Genomic DNA, 27969 nt, shown 5'->3' on the forward strand with positions numbered 1-27969 from the left:
CTGGAAAATCTAATCTAAACGCATCTCTTGCAAGCAAAAGGGGCAGGGGAGTCGTTAATCACAGTAACTTGGCCACCGAGCCCAAAGAAGAAACACCACTGCTTGCATAACGTCATCCCACTAAACAGATCACATTCGCCATGGACCACTGGAACAGCAACAACGCGACGATGAAGCTGGAACTGAAACGCAGCGACCACAGTGACATCATGGAGGAACCGGAGGAAGCGTCGTACGAAAACGGCAACGGGTTGCCCATGTCTGCCGTCACTCCGGAGACTCAAGCCAGGAGGGATGCCTTCAAGAAGCTCAGGAAGTCCAACACTACAAACCAGTCGCAGGTGAGAACCTCAGTCTTGAAGTTGTCCTTAGGTGTCTGTTGGAGGACCTTTGATACACCCACACAAATTTTCCTCTGCTGTCATTTTTTCTTAGTTGATGGGGTAGCTCCAAAAAAAGTGGAGTATGGCTTTGCATACCTGTTATGATAATTATAGTCTCACTGATACGTGATTTATATGTCCAACATTACCACAGGGAAAATTAAACTCTGGGTACTGTCCTTCTAGCATATATATTGTAAATTTATAGCACTGTGTATCAGTCCTCTGAAAATGGCTTAGATAAAAAGTCAAAATTGGTTAGAATTTACACCAGGTGTCTCATTTTCCCTGTGGTAGTGTTGGACCTTAAGTATTTGACTTCGTTGTGTAGCTAGGTTTTGAGCCTAGCACTCCAGGGTCCTTTCACCCGCTCAAACAGACATGAAACCTGAATGAAACTTTTTAAGTTAGGATTTTATACAATAATATTCTGCCAGTCAGCAAACAAAACACAGAGACAAGCGAGAAGAAGAAAGCAGCAGAGGTTTTACAAAAGAGGTCATGATACCAGTCGCACGATTGTAAATGACAACTAAAATGATTCGCACATTTGATTTAATCATCATGCGGTCAAGTATTGTTTGTTATGTTTCTGTATTATGATTGAGAGTTGTTTATGCAATGAATAATGTGGCGTCTTAGAAGAAAAGAAAAAAAAAACAAATGAAGGCCACATTAACCCTTTTACTGTTGAATCTACCATTTTGAGAAAATATTCAGTACTCTCGTTTTCACACAACAAAGATTTTCCTGTAGTTGTTTGTCCCAGTCAAATAGCTTTATGATTAACAGAATTATTGACAGAAAAAAAAGGCCGAAACATCAACCGCCTCTTTTACCTATAAGTCTCAGTAGCAGCGCAATGACCCGCTCCACACGTACACAAAACTACTCCACTTATTAATATTGTTCTCCTTAGCGCTGTACCTTAGATACTATAAGACTCTCCTTTCCTGCGCCTCTGCTAATCCATCTAGCCAGCATTCTCTCGATCTTCCCTTGCCTTCCTCCCAAAACTTCCAAATTGAAGACTGTGCCCTCCAGACTATCGTCTTCCATTCTCTCCAATCCGTAGGGGCGGTTATTGTCAGTGCACCTCACGCGGTGCACTGTAGGCATTACTTAAGGTTCTTTGCAGCGTCCCTTCGGCCCCTAGCTGCAACCCCTTTTATTCCTTTTACTGTGCCTCCGTTCATGTTCTCTTTCTTCCATCGTGCTATTCACCCTCTCCTAACAATCCTTTCATAGTGCAACTACGAGGTTTTCCTCATGTTACAGCTTTTACAACCTTTTTATTGTCAATTTCAGTTTCAGTGCTGAATGACCTTATAGGTCCCAGCGCTTGGCCTTGGCTTAAGTCTTATATTCTATTCTGTTCCATTCTCCGCTCTCTCCAATCTTCTAACTCCCCATATGCTATGCAGACCTTTTACCCCAGTGGTTTTTCACGTTTTTCTCTCATTTACGTTCAAAGTGTACGCTTTAATTTCTTGTTTTCATGTGCCTCTGCAGTCCCCAGATACTCCTCCCCTCTTCCAGATCTTTTACAGAGGTCCTCCCATCTCCCTCTCTTCAGTTGTTCTGTTTAAATTGGCATCTATATGAATGGCAGCCATCAACAACTCCACAAGACTCCATTTGCATTTACTCCATAAAGTCCAGTGCTATTATAGTACCATATTGCTTTTCTTGTCACATACATTCGCATTTAAATCACCCAGCATAACCATCCTTTCTCGTTCTTCAAACATCCGAAACAAATTCACTCGACCGGAAACTTTCTCCTTCCTTCTCTGTATTCTGTTGCGACTGTGAATACTTTTTACATTTTTTTTTTCTCCTGTTATTCTCAGTTGTACTGACAGTTCACTGGCAGCCGCACTTGAATTCTGTTACTTGTCCTCAAAGGCCTCCTGACATATTTTACCCCATCCATTGCCTCAGAATGCTCAGTCACACATCTTTGTCCCTCGAAATCCTAAACGTCTTACTCTGTCACTGTGGTCTCACTAAGTAACCTAACATCCTTTGTTCTCTCCCTAAACTACTCAATTGTGATCAGTTGCCTTCCGAGCATCCTATCCTTGCCCACGCCCGTTCATAGTCCCATAATTGAATGAATGATTTGTTTTTTATCAGAAATTTTGCAACGGAATATAGACTTAAGGATGCAAAACCCCGTGTCTCTGGACAAATAGAGTATATTTCACACTGTGCAGAATGGTGAAACTACTATTTCCTCACATCCTACAAGAGTAAATGTGATTGTCATTTGCCTCAGGGGAAGAAGCTCATTTGCTGCTATTCATGGGTTATTTCCTTCCATATGTGTTCCTCCGCTTAGGGAAGCAGTTAGGTAATGTCATAAGTCATTGATATTTCCTGAGACAGGTGTCTATTCATAATGGATACTGCTTATTCTCGTTATATCATCCATTCACTCTCTTGGCCTCAAACAATTCTTCCTTATCAGGCCTCCTGCCACCTGTCAGTTCTTTTTTAATTGAAATCCTACCATGCAGCCTCGCTGGTATTCTAAGTAATGTTATATTCCTGATATTCTTACAGCCGTCTCCATCACCTTTCTCTTTACGCGAGTAATCCTCTCACAGATTTCTTTGGGACCTTTCCGTTATCCAGACCTACCTTACAAACACATGACAGCCTCATTGGTATTCTAAGTAATATTATATTCGTGATATTCCAACAGTCGTCTCTATCACCTTTCTCTTTACATGAGTAATCCTCTCACAGATTTCTTTGGAGCCTTTCCATCATCCAGACTTACTTTACAAACACTTGACAGCCACTCAAACATTTCATCACCGCCCACCACTTCAGCACTAATAATCCCATCAGTTTCTGGTGTCTTTCCATTCTTTAATCTCTTAATTGCCTCATTTACGTCATCAACAGTCACTCCCACAAGCACTCTGAAACTTGCCCTAATCTACTCCACTCTTACATCACTCGGCTCGGTTTCTCCTCTATCTCCACCATCCAACAGATCTTCAGAGTACTCACTCCATCGACCCAGGAATGCCTTCACTCCAGATGGCATGTCTCTGTTTGCATCTTCTATTTTGAGAACCATTTGTCCATTAACTTTTCTCTCTGCATTTAGTTTCCTGTTGAAAAATTTTTCTTGTCTTTTTAGATTTTTTTGTTTGTCTTCTTCTTCCCTCTATTTTTATTACTTGCCTTCCTTTTCTTTCTTACTTTCTTCTTAGCTGACCTATACAGCCCCGTGCTTATATCTTCTTCCTACCTTCCTGTACCCGCATACCCTTCCCTTGTTCATATGACCTTATCATGGAATTATATATATATATATATATATATATATATATATATATATATACATGCATATACACAAGCAATTGTATATAAAACAAGTATACAAATACACACATATATATAATGTATGCCTCTCTCTCTCTCTCTCTCTCTCTCTCTCTCTCTCTCTCTCTCTCTCTCTCTCTCTCTATATATATATATATATATATATATATATATATATATTATATATATATATATACACATACACATATATATATATACACACACACATATATATATATTATATATGCCTGTGGATGTGTCTCTGTTTCTTGGTGTGGGGCAAGCAACCGCATCCCAAAAAATACTGGCTGAAAACCGGATGAGTGTAACACCTATTGTAATCATTTCCTATAAAGAGGAGAAAGTCGTCTGATGAAAATATACGTACACGCATCTGTGTATGTGTGTGTATTTACTTATAAACACGTAATATAATATATGTTATGTTTGCATTTCACAAAGCTATGGAATGAAGTGTATATCATAATTATTACTTCTCTTCCATTTGTGTTTGTATTATTTTTAAGTAATTAACGTCGGGGCAAGAAGGCCCCCAGGGCAAGACAGCTTTAACTCGAATTTCGATGATAAAAATAACACGAAATCGTTTTTTATTTAATTTTTTTTCAATTAAGATGTTATTGGAAATACGTTCCCACCTGAATTTTTGATGTTCACTTTTTTTTTTTTACCAGATTTTGATGACAAACTTGGTTCACTTTCGGAGACGGGTCCATTTCCCCTCAAAATGGTGTATATTTTGTTTTGGCTGTATGACAGCCGAAGGCCCTTTTTTTATTTTCTTGTTTCTTTATTTCTTTGTGTTTATTTTTTTTTGCAATGGTGTGCATCTCCTCTCAAACATGGCGGCAATAATTATCTTGACTAATTTTGCTAGCTTTCGATCTTAAGTGAATTACATCATCTTGTTCTGCTCTATCTTTCTGTAGATTTTTCTTTTACGGAATTCAGACGCAAAGAGATCAATAGGAGGTATACACTTGAATATAGCTGGATAATGTACCTGATTTATGCTGAGCCTCTGGATGAAGGTGCTCTGTGGATCTCGTTTGGAATCTCAAGTTTATGTAATGTATTTCGATTAATTCCTTTGATTGTAATAGGAATCAGTGGTAAATCTGACTATAAATATGTTCAGAATCCAGAATGAACATTAAAGAAAGGAAATACGTCACCTACACTGATATAGAATAAAGTCTGATCGTATTGGCAGAGAAATTTCACCAGTTTGAATAATACGCAAATGTTTTTATGGTTGGCAAACAGGAAGTGATTTAGTCTTCCTCCGACAGGCCTGCTTTATCAAGTGAGGAACCAGGAAACCTTTTAATTCCTTTTAAATGTCTTTTAGTTAGTTTCTTTAGCCCCCCATATACCACCTAAAGTGACTAAGTTATTTGACAATGGATGGTCGGTGGGGTTGGGGGTGGGGGACGGGTCATAAATTAATATTGCACAAATTTTTGAGTAAAATTTGTTCTAATGCATTGCTAGTACTATGCCCTTGGTTCTTAACGACAGAACAGGCACTGTCATTCTTTGTGGAGATTGTAAGGTATGAAGTGCTCTATTTTCTTTTATAATTTTCATAATTCAGTTATTTCTTCTTGACAAAATTTAAGGGTAGGCCAATTGCACAAGCTCCAAGGCCCCTGTCTCCGCCCAAGCTATGCTCACATACTCAAGGTCTCGTGTATTCTTGTTTTCCTTCCAGGAAAGCTACGCCCAGGTACTAAAGGTCTTATGTATTCTTTTTTATTCCTTCCAGAGAAGATACGCCCACTTACTCAAGGCCTCACATATTATTTTTCCTTCCAGAAAAGCTACGCCCACATACTCAAGGTCTTATGTATTTTTTCCCATCCAGAAAAGCTACGCCCATGTACTCAAAGTCTCATGTATTCTCTTTTTCCTTCCAGAAAAGCTACGCCCACGTACTCGAGGTCTCATATATTCTCTTTTTCCTTCCAGAAAAGCTGTGCCCACGTACTCAAGGTCTCACATATTCTTTTTATCCTTCCACCAGAAATCCATGGACTTCGATGACCTCCTTCCTCACGTCGGAGAGTTCGGTCGGTACCAGAAGCTGCTGATTTTCCTGATCTGCCTCCCGGCGTGCATTCCCTGCGGCTTCCACGCCTTCAACCAGCTCTTCATGAGCCCCGTTCCCCCGCACTGGTGCCGGGTGCCCGAACTGGAAGACAGCGGCCTCACTCTGGAAGAAATCAGGAACCTCTCGATTCCTTTCGTAAGTCTGGACTGGAAGAGGTCATTCCCTTTGTTGTGAAGCTTCTGTAGGTGTCAGGGCGTTGGTTGGTTTGAATTCATGAGTTGTATTAGGTCTACATTGGCTGTAAAGAAAGAGCCTTATGAATGTAAATTCAGGAGTTATGTAAATTGTTTCATCCCAATGGGGTGAGGAATACCTCGACGAGGCCGTCCCGTTCTCATTGTGTACATTTTGTTAGAGCAATAAACACACGTCTAGTCTTATCTCTTCTTCTATCCCTCTTTTTCTCCACCTTAGCTGTGACCCACAACAGTCATATAATAACTAGGAATAACTAGGTACCAAATACAATGCTTAGGTCAACAGAGGAACCTGAATTTTTAGGAAATGCGGCCACCCTATCCCTTCTCGCCCCGTTAGAGAGTCGAGTACGGTCGTCGCCCAACTGTGTGCTAGACGCATTACGAATTTGGTTGGTCTTATGCCAGCACAGGATCCTTGCGCTAAGGCCTGTAGGGGCGGCAAGGTGTGGAGGGAAGCAGAAGGCATGGTAGGGACCTTAGGGCTCTGCCCAGCCAGCAGAGACGGTAAAGTTAGAGATAACCCTTAGCACCTTACCGTAGACCAATGGCCGACGCCTAGGGAGACCATCATCGTCTATTTGCTAAAGTGATTGTGGACGTCAGCGCGATTAGATTCAAGGTTTACAGTGTATAACCGGTAATGTTCGATATAATTTATTATATCTTAGGCCAATTCGTCATGCACGATGATAAAGTAATATTGCAGCAGTTACGTTGCATAAGCAAAATGGTTATATAATTTACCAGTCTCATTGCTCTCATCGATATCCGGGTTTGCTCTTTTTCCTCTTCCATTTTTTCTTAGAGAATGAGAATAAGCTAGATGAGAAAGTCATCCAAAATTATTGACTTTATCAATAACGTCCTCTCTCATTGTCCGTTTTCTCTTTATCATTGTTTACAATCCATTACTTACTGACATTTGTTTGCTGTCGTTTCCTTCCAAACATCAGCCTCTTCATGCCCGTTTTATTTGTCATGTTCCAACTAACGTCTGAAGCAATGTGGCATCGTGGGTACTTAACTGATAAACGCATCGGCAGGTGCAGACAGGTGGGAGAGTACCTGGCACCTGTGCAACATAATCAATATTTATGCGGCTGGAAGTACAACCACCACACAAGTGCACTTGAAGAGCTGCCGGGTGCCAATCCCTGACCTACACTAGAAGCTTATCTCACTTCTGTGGAATATTATTTTTTTTTATGCACTTTGGTGGGTAAGGATACCCAGTTCCCTCACGTTGTCCTGACACGATGGAACTGAACAAGAAAGGTAAAGGGAAAATAGTGGGCCTTTGCTTTAAATACAATTATTGACTAGTCTTGTAAAGAGGGAATGATTTTAAGGGTCGTAGAAAACAGGAGAATTAGAGGTGCCAGAGTTTAACTGTCAGGGCAAATCTGAAGAGTGCCCAGATGATCATTAGTTCTCATTCCAGTTCCACCATTAATATGAAAAATTATGACTTCTTCTTGTTAAGATTTTTTTCCTTCATATGCATTCTGATTCGAACTAAACTAAGTTTCCCTCCTTTGACGTCGAAAAAAAAAAACGACAATTCTGCCCTAAAATGGAAAACTGTAGTATCTGCAACATTTTCGAAATTGAGATATGCCACCTATTGGGCTCGTGAAATACCAATACACAAGTTACTGCAGTTTCAGAATGTTTCTTCAATGCATTATTTAGGGGGTTCCATTTGCAGTATCTGCAAAACCAGTAGTAAGGCAAGGGAGTATCTACCATTTTTCTCAGTTTTGTATTTTTGCAGATACTGCAGTCTTCCATTTTAGGCCAGAATTGCACCTGGAGCCTTTGGCGTCGGAAAAAAAAATGGAAAATTGTACCTAGGGTTATTCGTACAATTCTGAATAGCATTTCCCTAAGGTGGTAAGTCTTTATGATCACTCAAAAGTAGGTTACAAGCTTCTTTTCAGAATTCCTGTAACCTTTCATCGTCTATTATCTTGTATTTTAAGCCTTGATCCTCGAGCGTTGTATTGATAGCGTGTTTCCAGGTGCCGTAAGAATTCAAGTCTCTATCTGAAAGGTTTCCATTTAGTTATTGCTATGCCAAGTGATGTTGCTCGCGTAGTGTGACAGAGAATTTCTCTCTCTCTCTCTCTCTCTCTCTCTCTCTCTCTCTCTCTCTCTCTCTCTCTCTCAGACACACATCACAATCTGATATTGTCTCTCTCTCTCTCTCACTCTCTCTCTCTCTCTCTCTCTCTCTCTCTCTCTCTCTCTCTCTCTCTCAAACACATACATAGTCTGAAGAATCTCTCTCTCTCTCTCTCTCTCTCTCTCTCTCTCTCTCTCTCTCTCTCTCAAACACACATACATATTCTGATATTGTCTGATCTCTCTCTCTCTCTCTCTCTCTCTCTCTCTCTCTCTCTAACACACATACATAGTCTGATGTCTGATGATTCTCTCTCTCTCTTTCTCTCTCTCTCTCTCTCTCTCTCTCACACACACACACACACACACACACACACACACACACCACACACGCTCGCGCGCGCGCGCTCCCCAACGGCAGCATTTAAGTAAGGAAAGGGACAATTTGCAAAGTGACGTCTAGAAGTTCTTTTCTCGTGTCAAGAGCCCGAAAATGTTCAGGAAACTAATCATTTACCGTTAAGGAAGAAAAACTGCCTTTTTCGCAAAATGTTCTGACATAATGGTTAGAGAACTCGAGAATTCGTATTTATTTTCATTTTTATTTATGTATTTTATTATTATTGTTATTTTCTTTTCATTTATGCGTTGGTGGGTGTCCTTGTCAGTGGTTTTGCAGGTAATGATGTTATTCCTAGTAAATTTTGCTCAATTCGTCATGAAAAGCCGTCAAGAATCTGTATTTGAAGATGGTGCTCTCTCTCTCTCTCTCTCTCTCTCTCTCTCTCTCTCTCTCTCTCTCTCTCTCTCTCTCTCTCTCTCTCTCTTTAGTATTCCTTTGGTACATTTGCCCATTAAATCAGAAAAGTTCACCAAAACACTAAATGTCACAAATCTAAAAACCCAATAAGCCCCCCCTCTCTCTCTCTCTCTCTCTCTCTCTCTCTCTCTCTCTCTCTCTCTCTCTCTCTCTCTCTCTCTCACACACACACACACACAAGAATGTCTTCATGCAGTGCAAGTTTTACACAGATCTGGGGCTTCAGCCGCCATTCTCTCTCTCTCGGTGGGGGCTTCAGACACAAGGAACCTTCTTCATGCAGTGCAAGTTTTACTCTTGCAGATCTGGGGGCTCTGGAACCCTCTCTCTCTCTCTCTCTCTCTCTCTCTCTCTCTCTCTCTCTCTCTCTCTCAGACACAAGAACGTCTTCTTCATGCAGTGCAAGTTTTACACACACATTCTCATCCGCCATTGCAGATCGGTGGGGGCTTCAGCCAATGCAGCCAATACCTGGTCAGGAATTATTCGGGCATCGTAGCACCAGATCCTTCGTGGCCGATCGTCCCTTGCAGGAAGGGTTGGGTCTTCGACACATCCGAGATATTCTCGTCCATCGTCATAGATGTAAGTGAATGAATAAATAGAGAATTAAATAAATAGATAAATAAGTAATTAAGAGATATTCTCGTCCATCGTCATAGATGTAAGTGAATGAATAAATATGGGAATTAAATAAATAGATAAATAAGTAATTAAGAGATATTCTCGTCCATCGTCATAGATGTAAGTGAGTGAATAAGTAGAGAAGTAAATAAATAGATGAATAAGTAATTAAGAGATATTCTCGTCCATCGTCATAGATGTAAGTGAGTGAATAAGTAGAGAAGTAAATAAATACATAAATAAGTAATTAAGAGATATTCTCGTCCATCATCATAGATGTAAGTGAATGAATAAGTAGAGAAGTAAATAAATAGATAAATAAGTAATTAAGTAAGAGATATTTTCATCCATCGTCATAGATGTAAGTGAATGAATAAATAAGATAAATAAGTAATTAAATAAGATATTTTCATCCATCGTCATAATGTATAATGAATAAGATAAATAAATAGATAAATAAGTAATTAAGAGATATTCTCGTCCATCGTCATAGATGTAAGTAAATAAGTAGATAAATAAGTAAAGTAGAAAATAAACAATTATATATATATGCATATGATAATCATTAACTTATTGCCATAATAAGTGCTTTTGACATCAGGTCATTACGATTTTTAAGTATGTCATATGATAAAACTCGTGATTTGTATATATTTATTGTGAGCCATAGTTCTTCATTGTCATTATCATCGCCGAATTTATCATCATGATCTTATCATATTCATCATTATCATCATTGCCATGTCTTGTGACGTCTTCACTATCATCAGCAGCAGTGTCACCATCTTCGTCGATTCCTCGAAGTCATCATCATTTTTTTTTTACCCTCCGAAGACATCATCCACATTGGAGGACATTATCATCATCATCATCATCACTTCATCATCCTCATCGTCATCGTATCTAGAGCCTTTGTTCATTATGACCATCATCATCCCCCGTATCATTATCATGTTCATTATGACCATACAAAAAATTTGGTCATTAACTCATTATTATTTCTCTGCCATTTACAATATATATATATATATATATATATATATATATATATATATATATATATATATATATATATATATATATATATATATATATATATATATATCTTTTGCAGCCCAACTCACTATCGAACAAAATCAGTGTCACCATATATTCACCATCACTTCCTGAGAACTCAATAAAAGATTGTTGGGCATTTCTTCATTGTAATCCAGAATCACCATCAATGTCAGTATTGTTATTGTCACCATCTGCAGTGCCACCATCATTATAATAGCATCTTCTTCATTCACCATTCTCCTCGACCCTTGACAATGAAGACATGTTGTTGTCATTGTTGTTTTAATCATTGTTGTTTTTGCAACGCCCTTTGCATCAGCATCATCATCGGTGGCACCGTCATTATAATAGCATCTCTATCATCATCCCCTTTCTCATTATCATCAACACCATCCTCGCTATCTCCATCGACCCTTGACAATGAAGGCCTGTTGTTGTTGATGTCAGTGTTGTTGTATTGAATTTTGTTGTTTCAACACCATCATCAGTGCCACCGTCATTACCACAGCGTCTTCACCATCTACCCTCCTCATTATTATCAATACCATCATCCTCACCATTCCTCTCGACTCTTGACTATTAAGATGTTGTTTTTGTTGTTGTTATAATTGTTGTTTTTTGCAACATCCTTTGCAGCAGCATCATCAATGCCAACGTCATTATAATAGCATCTTTATCATCATCCTCTTTCTCATCATCATCAATACCATCCTCATTATCTCCATCGACCCTTGACAATCAAGGCCTGTTGTTGTTGTTAATGTCAGTGTTGTGGTAATGAATTTTGTTGTTGCAATATCCTTTGCAGCATCATCATCAGTGCCACCGTCATTATCATAGTGTCTTCACCATCATCCTCTTTCTCATCATCATCAACACCATCCTCACCATCTCCACCGACCCTTGACAATCAAGGCCTGTTGTTGTTGTTGATGTCAATGTTGTTGTAATGAATTTTGTTGTTGCAACGCCCCCTGCAGTACAACCTGGTGTGCGGGAAGGCGATCTACCCGACCATCGGCCTTTCGGCGCTGAACGTGGGAGGCATCATCGGCGTTTACATCTTCGGCTCGATCTCGGACAGGTGAGGGATGCTGCCTCTGCAGATATAGTAATTAGATTCGTCATGTTCTTCTTCCTCCTCCCCCCCCTCCCCCTTGTCTCGCATCACATTCAGGTAATTAAGTGTGAGGGGGTGGAGGTTCAAGGAGGAGGTGGAAGGAAGACTTTCCCCCCCCTTCGGTGCAAAGAGAGGAGGAGGAGGAGGAAGTGTTCTTCTTCTTCTTGGTTCTTGGGAGAATCGTTATTGTCCGGGAGGTCGCGTTTCGTAGCGCGAATTGTGGGGAACCCAAACTGGTTTTTGTTCGTTTCTTTCCCCCAGATAGACATCCCAGATAAAAATATGAGATAGGGAGCAACTTATACCTAATTCCTAAATATATTTATGGTTTTTGTTCGTTTCTTTCCCCAGAGGGAGACATGAGATTACACTAATAGTACTTTACCATTTCTGGCCTTAGCAAGTTTCTTACTACTAAATTCCTAAATATATTTATGGTTTTAAATTAGATGGTTTCTTTCCCCAGATAAACATCCCAGAAAAGGAACAACATGAGACATACAAAACATTCAGTACTTTACCATTTCTGATGCCTTTATTCTCCATCTACAGTCTTAAGTTTCTTGGCAAAATAAAAGCAGACTAAAAAATGATTAAATAAAATCAGATAATAGTCACTGAAACAAACCAGTCTTGTGGTAGATGGGCAATAATGAGGAAAACAAGATTAAAAATGAAAAATAAAAAGCAACACAAAAGATAGTGTTGTGTCAAAACATTTTTCAATTTTTCACTTTACAAAACAAGATTAAAAATGATTAAATAAAAGCTTTTTATTTATTCTCCAAGATAGAACAGTCTTAACAGAGGTAGCACTTTTCAGTTTTTCAAAATAAAAGCAGACTAAAAAATGATTAAATAAAATCTATTTCTCAATTACTTCCACAAGATACAGGAACCAGTGTTGTGGTAGACAGAGGTAGCACTTTTCGGTTTTTCACTGTGTGCTAAAACAAGATTAAAAATGATTAAATAAAAAGCTATTTCTCAATTACTTCCACAAGATACAGGAACCAGTCTTGTGGTAGACAAAGGTAGTACTTTTCGGGTTTTTCACTCTGCGTTACAACTTTCACACCATTCGACTTCCTGAGAAACACGAGAGAGAGAGAGAGAGAATTAGTTGTTCCGTCTGCAAGACCGGTACATACACGCTACTAGTAATCATAAAGCTAATAAAAATGCTGCCTCCCTGTCACACCGCTTGCAGTGGGCCTTGATTCCAGGCCTGTCAATATTTAGTAGTGGGAAGAAGAGGAGGCGATGTTGGGTGGGGTAAGCGTAGGGGGAAGGAGGGGGAAGTGGGATAGAGAGCAAGCTAGAGAGATAGCGAGGAACTAAAGGAATAAAGAACATAGAGAGGAATACCACGTGGAAACAAGAGGAAGTCAGGCTTGAACGAAAGATGGGAAATGGGAGAACAAAGCTAGAGAGGAACGGGAAGAAGGGGAAAGGAGTAGAGAAGACGAAGAACACAGAGAAGAAGACTACGCAGAGACAAGAGAAGGCCAGGAATGAACGAAAGGTGGAAAGGAGAAGAGGCACCGAGAGAGAAGGAGTGGAAATAGACGTCGCGGGGGGGAGGGGGAAAGAAGAAGAAGACGGAACGGGAAGAAGGCTCCTTCAGGCAGGTGGACGAATAAAGAATAATTGATTTCCTGAAAAACGAGCGGACGAGACAAGAGCAGAGAAGGGACAAATGGTTAAATGACTCGGGAGTCACGGGGCGGGAAATAAGAAAAGGGGAAATTAAATTTGCTCTTAAAGGTAAATCGTGTCTTGAGGTGCGGTCACACGTGGATGCAGACGAGTTGGAAACGCGGCAGTAAACACCTTTGCTGATATGTTGGATACATGTTTACAATAATGTATAAATCTCTCTCCTTCTCTCTGAGCCGCTGTCCATTTGTCAGAGAGGTATAGCAAGTTTTGTTTTTCAACTTTTGCAAAGACTGGTCACTTCTGCATCGGCAAGACCGTGTTCCAGGCAACTTGGCAACTTATTGTACACCTTGTCAAAGATATGTCGTCAACGCATCATGTCGACTCGTTGGACGCAACTTTGATAAGTTCATGAGGCTCTAAAATCATGAAGTCTCAAAGGATTTACGGCGTTCTTGAATACTTTAGAGACATTTGATAAATAAATATATCCTCAAGCGATAATGTGCAATTGAACAAATCCCTCTTGGTTTGTGTTGGGTCAGGATAGATTAGAGCCAGTCTCCCTGTCGTTGCAAGTTTAGGGTGGAAAGATTAAGGACTATTAGAAGAAAATTATTAGGACAAACCCACTTGCTGTTTTTTGACGGCTGTTGATTAGAATAAAACTAACTCACGTGACTGTTCAAAATGTGGGCGGGGACTTCGTTTTAACAATACAAGCAGCAAAGAAAATAACTGCCAGTACACTGGTCTTCCTCTAAGGAACTCTGGTATCTATTAATGTAATCTCTCAATTCAGTCTACATTAATCTCCTTGACAAGAAATCATTCCAGTTGTTAATCTTACTGATAAGAAATCAGTCTAGTCTAGATTTATCTCACTGACCAGAAATCAAGTCCAGACTAATTGATCTCCTTGGCAGGAAATCAGTCCAATCTAAATTAACCACCTTGTCAAGAAAAAATCAATCCAGTCTAGACTGATATCCTTGCCAAGAAGTCAGCACAGTTTAAATTCATCTTGCCAAGAAATTAGTCCAGTCTACTTTCATTTCCTTGCCAAGAAATCAGTCCAATCTAACTTCATCTTGTCAAGAAATCAGTCCAGTCTAATTTCATTTCCTTGCCAAGAAATCAGTCCTGTCTAATTTCATTTCCTTGTCAAGAAATCAGTCCTGTCTAATTTGATTTCCTTGTCAAGAAATCAATTATGTCTAATTTCATTTCCTTGCCAATAAATCAGTCCAGTCTAATTTCATTTCCTTGCCAAGAAATCAGTCCAGTCTAATTTCATTTCCTTGCCAAGAAATCAGTCCAGCCTAATTTCATTTCTCAAGAAATCAGTCCAGTCTAATTTCATTTCCTTGCCAAGAAATCAGTCCAGTCTAATTTCATTTCCTTGCCAAGAAATCAGTCCAGTCTAATTTCATTTCCTTGCCAAAAAATCAGTCCAGTCTAATTTCATTTCCTTGCCAAGAAATCAGTCCAGTCTAATTTCATTTCCTTGTCAAGAAATCAGTCCAGTCTAATTTCATTTCCTTGCCAAAAAATCAGTCCAGTATCATTTCATTCCAGTCTAATTTCATTTACAAAAAATCAGTCCAATCTAAATTAGTCTCCCAGACAAGAAATCAAGAAACTCCACCCACCACACATTAAAAGTTCTAGAACTATATCAAGTGTTTCTTCATCTTTTCCTCCTTCGCCTCATCTTCCTGTACGGGACAGGTACGGCCGTCGGATCTCGTTCCTGGTGTGCCTGGCGATCGAGCATTTCTCTTCGGCAAGAAATCAGTCAGTCTAATTTCTTCGCGCCCACCAATCTGGGCGTGGACGAAATCAGTCCAGTTCTGGTTTCATTTCCTGAAAATCAGTCCAGCCATTTATTTCCTTGTCAAGAAATCACTTCTCATCATCTGTGAAATCAGTGTTGAAATTTCCTTGCCAAAAAATTGTCCTCTTTGATTTCTTTCTTTGTCAAGAAATCAGTCCAGTTAATTTCATTATTAAATCAGTATTAATTTTATTTTATTATTATTATTATTATCAGTATTATTATTATTATTATTATTGTTATTATTTTGCCAAGAAATTGTTATTATTATTATTATTAAAATTATTATTATTATTATTATTATTGTTATTATTATTGATAAATCAGTCCAAGCCTCATTTTATTTTTGATATATCAATTACCTTTTGACAATGCATTCTCATTATTATTATTATTAAATTATTATTAAAAGTTATTATTATTATTATTATTATTTTTCCTCCTGATAATTCCTGTAGAAGCTCGGATCTCGTTCTTAATACATCATTCACCTTTTGATACCTTGTTAAGAATCCTATTTTCCCGCTATTTACATTTCAAATCTTCATTTTGATTATTATTATTATTATTTATTATTATTATTATTATTATTATTATTATTATTATTATTATTATTATTATTATTATTATTATTATTATTATTATTGATAACAGAAGCTCCACATGCTCTTGATATATCATTTAACTTTTGACAATGCATTAAGAATATATTTTATTATTATAATAATATTATTAATTATTGCTGATAATAAAGCTAATAATAATAATAATTCATTTGATATTGTTAAGAATATTATTATTAAATTATTATTATTATTATTATTATTTTTATTATTATTATTATTATTATTAGACCCTTATTAAATAAGTCCTGAAATTATTATTGCTGTTTAAAGAATTGCTGCATCATTGGAGTTCATTTTACATTAGGTCTTCTCACTTTTCCTTATAACTCTGTTCTCTTCTACGTTAATATTGGACAATATTAAAAAGAAAATTAAAGGAAAATTGAGAAGACTCAATATAAAATTAATAACTCCACTAATGCAGCATTCCTATTTAACAGATTATTAAAATTGCTATTTTTATTATTATTATTGGAGTTATTATTATTATTATTATTATTATTATTATTATAATTTTATTTCTATAATATTAACAATTTATATAAAAAGAAAATTATATACATATAAATATATACTGTATAACTTTATAATGCATTCAAATAACAGATTATTATTATATATTATTATATATTATTTTATTTATAATAATAACAATTTATATATATATACATATAAATATATACTGTATATATTTATATATATATATATATATATATATATATATATATATATATATATATATATATATATATATATATATATATATATATATACATACTGTATAATATACATATTATGTGAGTGTGTGTAGATAGATAGATAGATAGATAGATAGATAGATACACAGATAGATAGATATTCCTGAACATGAGAGTGTTTTGTCTCCAGTCAACTGGACACCTCTCTCTCTCTCTCTCTCTCTCTCTCTCTCTCTCTCTCTCTCTCTCTCTCTCTCTCTCTCTCTCTCTCTACGTGTCCGAACCCCACTCATCCTGGTCTATGGCGACAGGAAAGTCCTCCTCTCCTCATCTTCCAAGGTTTCCACAAGAATCCCGGTCCCGTATACATTACGTATACATTAGAGCGCAATTAATGGTTAATTGATATCGATTCGGCGGGCAATTCAAGTTAATTGATGCGGTCTATTATCTGATATTGATATTCCGCTCGCCGCAAGCATAGTCTCGCACCAAACTATGTCGAAATTACTAATTAATGCGAAGTCGCTAACTGATGTGTCTGTTCCCGCCGGGTCTGCCGCTGACTGCCAGCTCGTACTCGATCTCATTACCTCTCGCTGATTGTAAATATGTATATATATATATATATATATACACACACACGGATGTATTTATATACTGTCTGTGCTTTAACTCATTTTTTCGTACGGGAATTGATTTTAATGTCTTCTTTACCCGTAAGTTTTGACTGAATGTAAATCTGGTTACAAAACTCATTCTCCTGTGTTCAGGCTTCTCCCATACAGGTAGCTGCGCACACCTGAGAGAGAGAGAGAGAGAGAGAGAGAGAGAGAGAGAGAGAGAGAGAGAGAGAGAGAGAGAAAGAGAGAGAGAGAGAGAATAAAAATATAAGATCAAAAGGAAATTGGCATTAAAAATAGATTCTTGTATTACTCTTCTTTTCCGCAGAGAGAGAGAGAGAGAGAGAGAGAGAGAGAGAGAGAGAGAGAGAGAGAGAGAGAGAGAGAGAGAGAGCAAAGGTATAACAAACATTTGGAATTGAAATAACAACAGATTCTTGTATCATTCTTCTTCTTCATCTTCTTTTCTGCAGAGAGAGAGAGAGAGAGAGAGAGAGAGAGAGAGAGAAATAAATAAATATATATAAACAGAAACACATGAAATTAGAATTACAGCAGATTCATGTATCACTCTTCTTCTTCTTCTTATTCTTCTTTTTCATCATCACCATCATCTTCTTCTTCTTCTTCTTCTTTCCGGCAGCGCTGGAACTGGTGGGTCCCAGCTACCGAAGCTTCGTAACGGTAATGACCTGCCTCTTCTACGTGGGCGGGATGCTGTTGCTTGCTGGCGTGGCCTACCTCATCAGGGACTGGGTGCATCTCTGTCTCATCACCTCCTTGCCCTTCTTCGCCTACGTCATTTACTGGTGGTGAGTATCAGATCTGGAAGGTGGCCTTTGAATCACACTTTCTTTTTCTTCTTTGTCTTTAAGCTATTTACGGTTGTCACTTTTTTTCCCTCTAACTGTTGTGGGTTATTGGAGACTAACATTGTTTTGTGACTTTAATTTGTTCATTTATTTTTTGTCTTCTTTCTTTCTGATCTCTTCTTTCTCTCTGTATTCCCCATTACCTTCTGTTAGTCATTTCCCGTTACTTTCTGTTAGTTCTTTCGAATGAACACCATAATGTTTTTTGGAAGCTTGAATTTCAAGTCAGTGTCACCTTTGGTGGGCTCGTTCCGTATGAATAGGGTTCGTCTTCTGAAAAATAATAATAAAAAAAATTATTTTCTTTCGTCCAGGGCTTTACTAAGGGATGGGATGATTCCCCTTCCTTTTCCCTTACAGTAAAAGCAATTTTCAAAGACTTGATACTCTTTTCATTTTCGCAGCTTGGTCCGCTGTTCATAATGAACTGTCTCCAGGTGTCCTGGCTTGAGCGGCTCTTTTCATAATTAGCTTTGGCAGATATTTTAACTACGGATGCCGTTCTTGACTCTGAGCCCCCCCCCCCCTCCCCATTTATCCGGGCGTGGGACCAGCACTGAGTTGAAATTTCCTTTCCTTTATTAAACCCTGCAACTACAACAGCCTACTTTAACTACATCTTTGTTCTGGTCACTCCTATAACCTCATGATTCTGGCCATTTTTGGCCCCCTGCAATATGGCCGAATTGCAATCAGTTGTGCAAATGTGGCTGTTTTCCCTGCATAGTGATTAATTGTTCACCATTAGGCTGCATTTTTCTGGCCTCTTCCAGTATAGCCGAATTGCAGTCAGTTGTCCAAATGTGGCCATTTTCCATGCATAGTGATCAATTGCTTGCCATTAGGCTGCATTTTCGTTAGTCTAAAAGAAAAGTCCGTTTGACCCCCCAAAAACACCCGTTCTTGGTATTTTTGGCCCCTACAATATGGCCTCATTGCAATCAATTGTGCAAATATGGCCATTTTTCATATAATAATATATATATATATATATATATATATATATATATATATATATATATATATATATATATATATATATATATATATATAGGCATCGTGCTTACCCCATACAAAAATGGGAAAAAAGCACGTTAAAAGAAGAAGAAGAAGAAGAAGAAGAGAGAGAAGAGAGAGAGAGAGAGAGAGAGAGAGAGAGAGAGAGAGAGAGAGAGAGAGAGAGAGAGAGAGAGAGAGAGAGAGAGAAATAATTCAGGGGGTGAACATGAGCAAGTGGACATCAGAGTAAAAGATGCAAAATGATTGTTGATGAGTCTTAAAGAATTAATGACTGTCATTAAAAGTAGATGAATGCAAACTCAAGATTGCTCCCGGAAGCAACTCTCAATCATAAAAAAGCTGTACTTGAGAGAGAGAGAGAGAGAGAGAGAGAGAGAGAGAGAAGCAAAACGTGACATGGAAATATTAATCAGAAATGTTTCATTTATGACCAGAGTTGTCGTACAGTAGATTTCCTTCCCTGCATATACATCGAATGTTTTATTCTGCTCACAAAAAGGGTTCAAGAAATAATCACTGATGTGAAACGGACTAGGAAATGGCTAAAATAAAACACACACACACACACACACACACACACACACACAGCTTACATCTCTCCATACGCCATACATGGCAAAAAAGAAGAGAGAAATGTGGAAAAATCGTTACGTGGCCAGGAAGACTTATGTAGCTCGAGGAGAAGAGAACAGTACTTCACAGCCAGATCTTTCCTGTTTACTGGAGAGATCGTGGAATGTTTACTGTCAACCAATCTGCTTGTATTTTAAAATCTTGGAATCTTTTTCAGAAAAGTCTTCAAGTCTCTTTCAAAAAGGCTTTTTCTTGTTTACAATGATTTACAGTATTGCAAAACATTTTTTTTTTGGAATAATACAGATGAAGAGGTTATGACTGGTTCTCCTTATTAAAACAAAAATAAAATCTAGCGAAATCGAATACTTTGGGAGATTGCTTCTTGCATTCGAGAATGAGCAAAATTCTCGTTTCTTTAAGCGATTCTTGATGAGAGTACAAATTTATCATAGATTAAAACACCCGTGCTAATATCATTATTGATAACACTGCCATATTTTATTGGAATATTATAAATTAACATTTTATTGCAGCAAAAACTGAACGAGCTCTGAGAAATTGCATAGTCTACCATATTTACTTTGACGTTTTCTATGGTAAATATAATCAGAAATGTTATCGTAACCTAAACCATATTGGATGTGCTTTTCCAAATAAATTTAATTATCCATTTCGTGACCCACATAGAAAATTAAAGTTTCAATTTTGCGAAATGCATTTAGGGACTATTTGAAGGGACATTTAATCCCATATGGGCTAGTACTAAACACGGCGAAATACATTTGACCCCCCAGGGGCTAGTACTAAACGCGGAGAGACAGTGTAGATGAATCACTTTCGCCGTGTTCAGTACTGACCCTCTTGTGGAATTGGAGTTCGGACCGGACACGAACTTTTACCTTATCTTCAGATATAAAATCTGTATTTTCAACCAAATAGAGAAATCTTATTGATAAAATTTTGCACTTTGCTAAGGGACTTATTTGAAATGGCCACATTGTTAGGCATAAGCGCCAGGCAACAGTTAATGAAATAAACATTGATGGAAAAACGAGCAAAACAGGAAATTCGAACCAAAGTATACGCACCATTCCCTTATAATGGAACGATTGTGTATTATTTCTGCGTATTTTGTCACTGTATTCAAAGACACGTGAAAAAAGGATAATGTAAATGTCTCTTCGATAGGGCTTCCAACCCCTTACCAATCTCATGCTATCGGGCTGGACTTTGTTGTTTATATGAAAAAAGATTTTGCAGTGCAGGTTGCATTGGGGATGAGGTCTTGCTGGTCTCGTTGGAGTCAGCAATAAATTCTTTTGCATATTTGGAGTTGACCATCATATAAACACTCGCGCAAGCACAACACACACATACAAGCACATTTGATTGGCTTTCCTGTGGCCAGGTAAAGCCCTTCAGGTGTCTTCTATTTTATCAGGGCAGGATTTTGTAAAATGTCAATGAAACCTTGCAGCTGAGGGAAAATCTCGTAATGAAATTCACAACTATTTTGCCAAATGTTATTATAAACACACACACATGTATGTATGTATATAAAGACAAAATCCACGAAGGAAAGAGAAACAGTTGAGTGCTGCGAGGCCTTTCGACTTATAGTCTGCTAAGTAAAGGACTACAAGTCGAAAGGCCTTGCAGCAGCACTCCATTGTTTCTCTTTCCTTCGTGGATTTTGTCTTTATTTATATATTCATCACGTTCCATATTTTCGTGATTCAGTTAGACACACACACACATACACACACACACATATATATATATTGAGAGAGAGAGAGAGAGAGACGGTGTATTTTGATTTTACGTAACCCAAATTGTCAGATTAGTTTCAGTCTATCCATGAAAGTTAGAACAATCACACATAAATATATTGGGTTATAAATTCAAATAATGGCTAACCATTTGCTTGTAATTTACTAAAATTAAAATAAAAAAAAGTCCAGACCTCCATTCAGGTAGGTGGTACTGGGGTCCTAGGTTAAGGTCAAGTTAGTAAAGATTAGGTCAGGCTTCGTCCCTGTAATTATCTTCGCCACATTTTCCTGTCTTATAATTTGATTTTGAATTGATGCGACTTTTTGTAATTTATTTTGTAATTGTTATTACTTATAAAACATGAACAGTGCCCTTTACTGATTGCAAATTTTGCGATTTATTCATTTTTGACCATTCATATTAGTGCAGTTTCCTCGATTTTTGTTTTCCTTCTACCAAAGAACCCCAGCATCCGACTGGGGTCTCCCCCAGTTATTAAAAGAAAGTAGAAAAAAAAGTCGTAGCCTCAAAAACATAATTTCAAAAAAGCGTCTGACGAAAAATTAGTATACATGATTATTTTATTAAAAGTACATGTCATTATTTAAGGAACGAATTGTTGTTAGAAATTTGTTCTTTTTGTTCCAATTTTCTATTATAATTTTATTTTTTTTTTATCTTTTCTCCTTCAGGTACTTACCTGAATCACCCAGGTGGCTTCTATCCCAAGGGCGCCTTCAGGAGGCATCCACGATCCTTCAGAAGATGGCTGAGGTGAACAAGACCGAGCTTCCACAGTCGTTTCTCCAGCAGCTCAAAGTAAGATTTAATGCTATATTTAGAGTAATACTATAGATTGGACCTTATTCCAAAATACAAAGTTTATTGAAGAACAACTGAATTTGTATTACTGGGTTTCTTTCGTACCAGCTCTAGTTAAACAAAGTTTTAAATTTTTTTTTCCTATAACTAACCCTTGTCCTTATATCTAAGGTCACTGTTAAATGTTGACATATAAATATTATATTATAAAAGACAAAAGTACATTCTGTCTTTCAGCCTGGCTCTTCCTTCAAAGTAATGGTACTTGAATATAGAATTTAGGCCAAAGGCCAGGCACTTGGACCTGTGAGGTCATTTAGCGCTGAAACGGAAACTGACAGTAAAAGGTTTTAAAGGTGTAACAGGAGGAAAACCTCAAAGCAGTTGCATTATGCATCAGTTGTTAGGAGAGGGTGGAAAGTAAGATGGAAGTAAGAGAATATGAAAGGAAGTACAGTAAAAGGAACGAGAGGGGTTGCAGCAAGGGACCGAAGGCACGCTGCAAAGAACCTTAAGTAATGGCTGCAGTGCACCGCATGAGGTGCACTGGCGGCACTAGCCCCCTACGGGGGACTAATGGCAGTGAAGCTGAAAATATCGTTGACATCTATCGTTTCTTATTAGGTCAGAAACAAGGACTGACATCCTGCGAAGATAATATTACAGGCTGGATGTACTCATTCAATGTGGTTACATAGTTTTCCTCTGGTCATCTCTTGCAACTGTACTTACCCAGCTAAGCAAGGAACGTTGTTTCAGAATCTAAGACTCCTCCACTTTTCCAGGACCGGATGTTGGCCCAGCAAGCCCTGAGCGTCTCGTCAGCCAACAAGCACACACAGGCTGGGCTCTGTAGCGCTTGCAAGACTCCTAATATGAGGCTTAAAGCCATCCTGATCACGATTGTCTGGTAAGTACCTTGTTCTGCCCTAAAATGGAAGACTGCAGCATGTGCAAAATACAAAACTCAGAAAAATGATTTTGCAGATACTGCAAATGGGGCCCCCTAAATACTCGTGGAAAGCACTGAAGAATCATTCTGAAACCTGCAGTAACTTGTGTATTAGTTTTCACGAGCCCAGTAGGTGGCATACCTAAATTTGGAAAATTTGCAGATACTGCAGTTTTCCATTTTAGGGCAGTGTTGTCTGGACGTCATGGGACCTTTTTTCAAGTTGTGTCCAGTTCAGCTTTTTCCTCTATACTATAAATGTCCTGTGTTATTCGTAGGGTCCCCTTCTCCTTCTGTAGTCAGTGGCAATACCAAAACAATTGGTCTTGACCCTGAATGAACTGATTTTTCGCATTTTGCTGAGCTTAAGGTCCGTCTAATGGTACAGATCCAGCGCATCTTGAAATGTAGGTGATCTGATTTGAAACATGTTGTAAGTTCTTGCTTAGCAATTTTACTTCTCATTCAGAGGATTCTAGAGATTCCAGATAGGGGCAAAAAGCAACGCTAATGGTATCATGACCCTCATAGTTGTTGTAAACTTGAAACAGACCTTACTAAAGAAGTGGATCAATCTTAATGCAGTGTTATGTTATATTTGTAATTCTCTCTCTCTCTCTCTCTCTCTCTCTCTCTCTCTCTCTCTCTCTCTCTCTCTCTCTCTCTCTCTCTCTCTCTCTCTCTCTCTAAACGCTTTATGAAGGTTGGTGGTATTTTCTGAGTAAGATAATGAATAACGATAACCTCTGTGATAATAATATTAATACTGTACTGTACAGTATATACTGTATTTCTTGCCTGGGTAGGAAAGAACACATAACATGCCATTACTTCTTTTCCTTGACCAGACATTTAGAGGTAAACACTCTAGACTATTTATTACTTTTTATTTATTTCAGACCATCATTTAAACATTTCCCCGAAAAAAACTATCGTTTGATTTGGGACTATGTCGATTCAAATACGGTAACATAATAAAAATGATTATGTTTCCCATAAAAATCGATAATTCTCATTTTCTCTAATAACTCATACCCGTTTTCTATGAAGGTTCGCCAACGAGACGGTGTACGTGGGACTTAGCTATTACGGACCAGCAATGGGCGATAATGAGTACTTATCATTCTTCCTGGCCTGTGCTGTCGAAGTGCCATCCTATCTCCTTTGTTGGATCGTCATGGACAGATGGGGAAGGCGATGGATTTTGGGAATAGGGATGATCGTAGGTGGCATCTTCGCCATATGCACGGTTCTCATGCCCGAAGGTAAGGTGGACTATATAGGTCTACTCTAGTTTCTGTAACGACAGTTTAAATTTCATTTTGTTGAATAGCTTTATAGGCTGAAGGTTTTAATATGGATGAAGTTATGAAGTTAATAGAAAAATCTTTCCTTCTATTATCGAATCTCTTTTATAGTAAGGAATTTGTTCCTGAGGTTTAAAATAAGTGTTAATTGCAATAGTGAATCAACAAATGATGTCATTTATTTAAAGATATGAATCTCTCTCTCTCTCTCTCTCTCTCTCTCTCTCTCTCTCTCAGGTTCATCCATGGCGACGCTGATCTTGTACCTAGTGGCCAAATTCGCCGAGTCAGCGGCTTTCCTCATCATCTATCCCTTCGCTGCCGAGCAGTACCCTACCGAGGTCAGAGGCGTAGGAATCGGGTTCTCTGCCTACGTAGGAGGCCTAGGCTTGGTCATCATCCCCTTCATTAATTATCTGGTATGTCAGTGGAAGTGTAAGGACGCGATGGTTTTGTTTTTGAGAAATATTAATTGTTTTATGCGTTGATAATGGGATTTTATACTAATTACAGTGGTTCTGGAATTATATCACCATGATCTGAAATTCATCAGTCGGTCCCGTCATGCATCTGTGCACTTTTTCGATTGAACTGAAAAGCAAAAAAGTTAGAAAAGCAATATGTAGTCATCCTTAAGCCTAGGAAAAAACTCCTGGCCCCTCTCTGTGGGTGGCTGCTTCAGGTATAACACCTATGAGTCTTGGAACACTTGCAGATGGGTTTTCATTCATAAAACCTATGCATGAAAATGGGCAACCCCCACAATCACTCATTTAATGATTTTGCTTTTCACAAATGGAACTGCAAAACGAGAGCATGATTCGGTTGTGTTGCAAAGCATGACTTCCTTTGCCATATTCTCCTTAGAGGGGTAGTGCATCAGTGCACCTCATGCGGTGCACTGTAGGCATTACTTAAGGTTCTTTGCAGCGTGCCTTCGTCCCCTAGCTGCAACTCCTTTCGTTCCTTTTACTGTACCTCCTTTCATATTCTCTTTTCTTCCATCTTACTTTCCTCAACTCTCCCAACAATTGATTCATAGTGCAACTGCTTTGAGGTTTTCCTCCTGTTACACCTTTCAAACCTCTTGCTGTCAATTTCCGTTTCAGCGCTGAATGACCTCATTGGTCCCAGTGCTTGACCTTTGGCCTAAATTCTGTATTCTATTCAATTCGATTCAATCCTTTCCATATTTGTACTTCATCATCGTCATTACTTAACAGTGTTTGTAAAATAACCAGATCATGACTACAATTAGAGCTGAACGTTATCAAGTTCAGTGTTTTGAAATTACAATTTGTTACCCTGGCAGTATCTTGCTCTTGTTACCCGATAGTACTGTTATCAATATACTCGTTATCTCACACCAGCTCACAGAGCTATAGATTTGGAGGCTTTAGGAAGTTCTGCTTCTAAGTTTATATATGGAAAAGCCAGTATTTTTTTATATGATGGTAAGATCACAATGGTAAATAGTTAATTTTTCTCGGTACTTGATCAGTTGTTCATTTCCCACGAACAGTAAAGAATGAAATTTACTGAATTTTTGCTTTTATATTTTATTTGGATTCAAATTTTGTAATAAAGAAGAAGAAAGCTAAAGGAAATCTATTTGCATTAAGATTTCCAGTCTTAATGAGGTTGAATTAATTACTGTACGTATCACCAAGAAGGTTTATAGGCTAATAATTCCAAACATAACATTCCTCTCTTTCCCACAGGGCACAGAGGTCCTCGTCCTGCCCCTGCTGATCATGGGCGTCGTGTCCGCTTTGGGGGGCATCCTGGCCTTCCGCCTGCCGGAGACTCTGCAGCAGAAGCTGCCCAACACTATGGAGGAAGGGGAGGAGTTCGGCAAGGACTTTGGGTGGAAGGACTGCATGGTGTGCATCCCCAAGAAGTAAGTCCTGAGACGACGGTGGATATCCTCTCTCTCTCTCTCTCTCTCTCTCTCTCTCTCTCTCTCTCTCTCTCTCTCTCTCTCTCTCTCTCTCTCTCTCTCTCTCTGTCTGTCTCTCATATTATCACTGTATATCATGAACTAGAAGCTATTTATCTGCTTTCATTTTGTTATCCAAATCACTGAGAATAATTCTGCATTTCTTTACATCACTGTTCGTATTTCAGTTCAGCCCTTGAAGGGCACAGGTAAGCAATGTTTTGGAAAGTCATGGATATCTTGTAACTCAATTTCCTTACGAAATATTTTATATCCTGGTCATATCCCAAAGGATAGGAAAGTAAAGGAATGATTTAGTGGATATCATTAACTCTGACCTTGCATATTTCGACTAATGGTCAGTTCGAAAAGTATGTTCTTAACACTTATTGTGACCTCACGAACCATAATTTACATAAGAAACACTTGATATTTTTCGTGACCTGGTTTGAGAAATCGTTGGTCACAGGTCATTGGTCAGCTGAATACCATATGTTTTCCCGTGACGTAAGAACACAGCCATTTTACTGAGTTCCTGATCAGGAAACTGACTTTTTCTTCGTCATAGGTCATTTGACATTACATGGATACCTGTTGAGAAGAATACTGCGTCCAGTTCAGTTCCATTGCTTGCTATGGTTGATGATAGTATTAGATTTGCAAAAGACTGGAGATATTTATTCAACAGTTTTTTCCTGTTGCTTATAAGGGAACTCCACAACTTCGTTGCTGTGGGTCTTTCCCATATAACAAAGTTTAGGCAAATATAATTCTTGCCATCAATCAGCCTCCACACTGATCTGGTATGAGTTTAATATTTTTGCTTTTATTTTAGCCTTCTTTCATTCAAGGAATTCAATTTGATCGCTGAATTCAGGTAGATTGGTTCAAAACCTTGGGAAAATGTTCCGTCTCCTTTATGGAATATTTTAGGGGCAAAGTCTGTCAAATGCGAAATAAGTATACAGTAGCTAATATTTGGTACAAAAGCAGAAATTTTAGTAATGAAAACATAATTAACTCTTTTATATACCTCCCCCAATCTTCATATATTCTTATAATCATTGATATAAACATAATTGTAATTTCTACATTAGAAAGTGTTTATAGTCACGTCTCTCTCCAAGATGTCTGAGAAACCAAACCACGAACACCCTTTCCTCCCAAATCACTATAAATTTTCTTCCCCCACAGACAAGACGAAGAGACTTACACCGACCTGGAGGAGGAGATCATCAGCATCCACAGCATCGGCAGGAGGATGTCTGGTCCGAAGGCCGGTCCTGACGAGGCGACGCCCCTGCAGAGGATGGACAGTACGACTGCCCGAAGGTTGCTCATGAGGCAGAGCAGCATCATGGAGACGCCCATCATCACCGATTCCTCGGGAGCCATGAAGCTCACTTTCTGGGTGTGAAGAAGAAGAAGAAGAAGAAGAAGAAGAGGAAGACGAAGG

General features: G+C 38.3%; 1 protein-coding gene across 1 annotated transcript; it reads left to right on the forward strand.

The window, feature by feature from the left end:
• CarT (Carcinine transporter) lies at positions 1-27940 on the forward strand. Its single transcript, XM_067099711.1, has 12 exons — positions 1-341; positions 5773-5994; positions 9442-9588; positions 11667-11770; positions 15200-15254; positions 17808-18064; positions 22186-22312; positions 23101-23225; positions 24318-24532; positions 24812-24993; positions 26296-26474; positions 27708-27940. Exons 1-12 carry the CDS (start codon positions 141-143, stop codon positions 27928-27930), a joined length of 2037 nt encoding a protein of 678 aa, XP_066955812.1. The 5' UTR covers positions 1-140; the 3' UTR covers positions 27931-27940.
• Positions 27941-27969: the final 29 nt, after the last annotated feature.

Source organism: Macrobrachium rosenbergii, chromosome 55, assembly GCF_040412425.1.
Source record: "Macrobrachium rosenbergii isolate ZJJX-2024 chromosome 55, ASM4041242v1, whole genome shotgun sequence".
Taxonomy (NCBI): Eukaryota; Metazoa; Arthropoda; class Malacostraca; order Decapoda; family Palaemonidae; genus Macrobrachium; species Macrobrachium rosenbergii.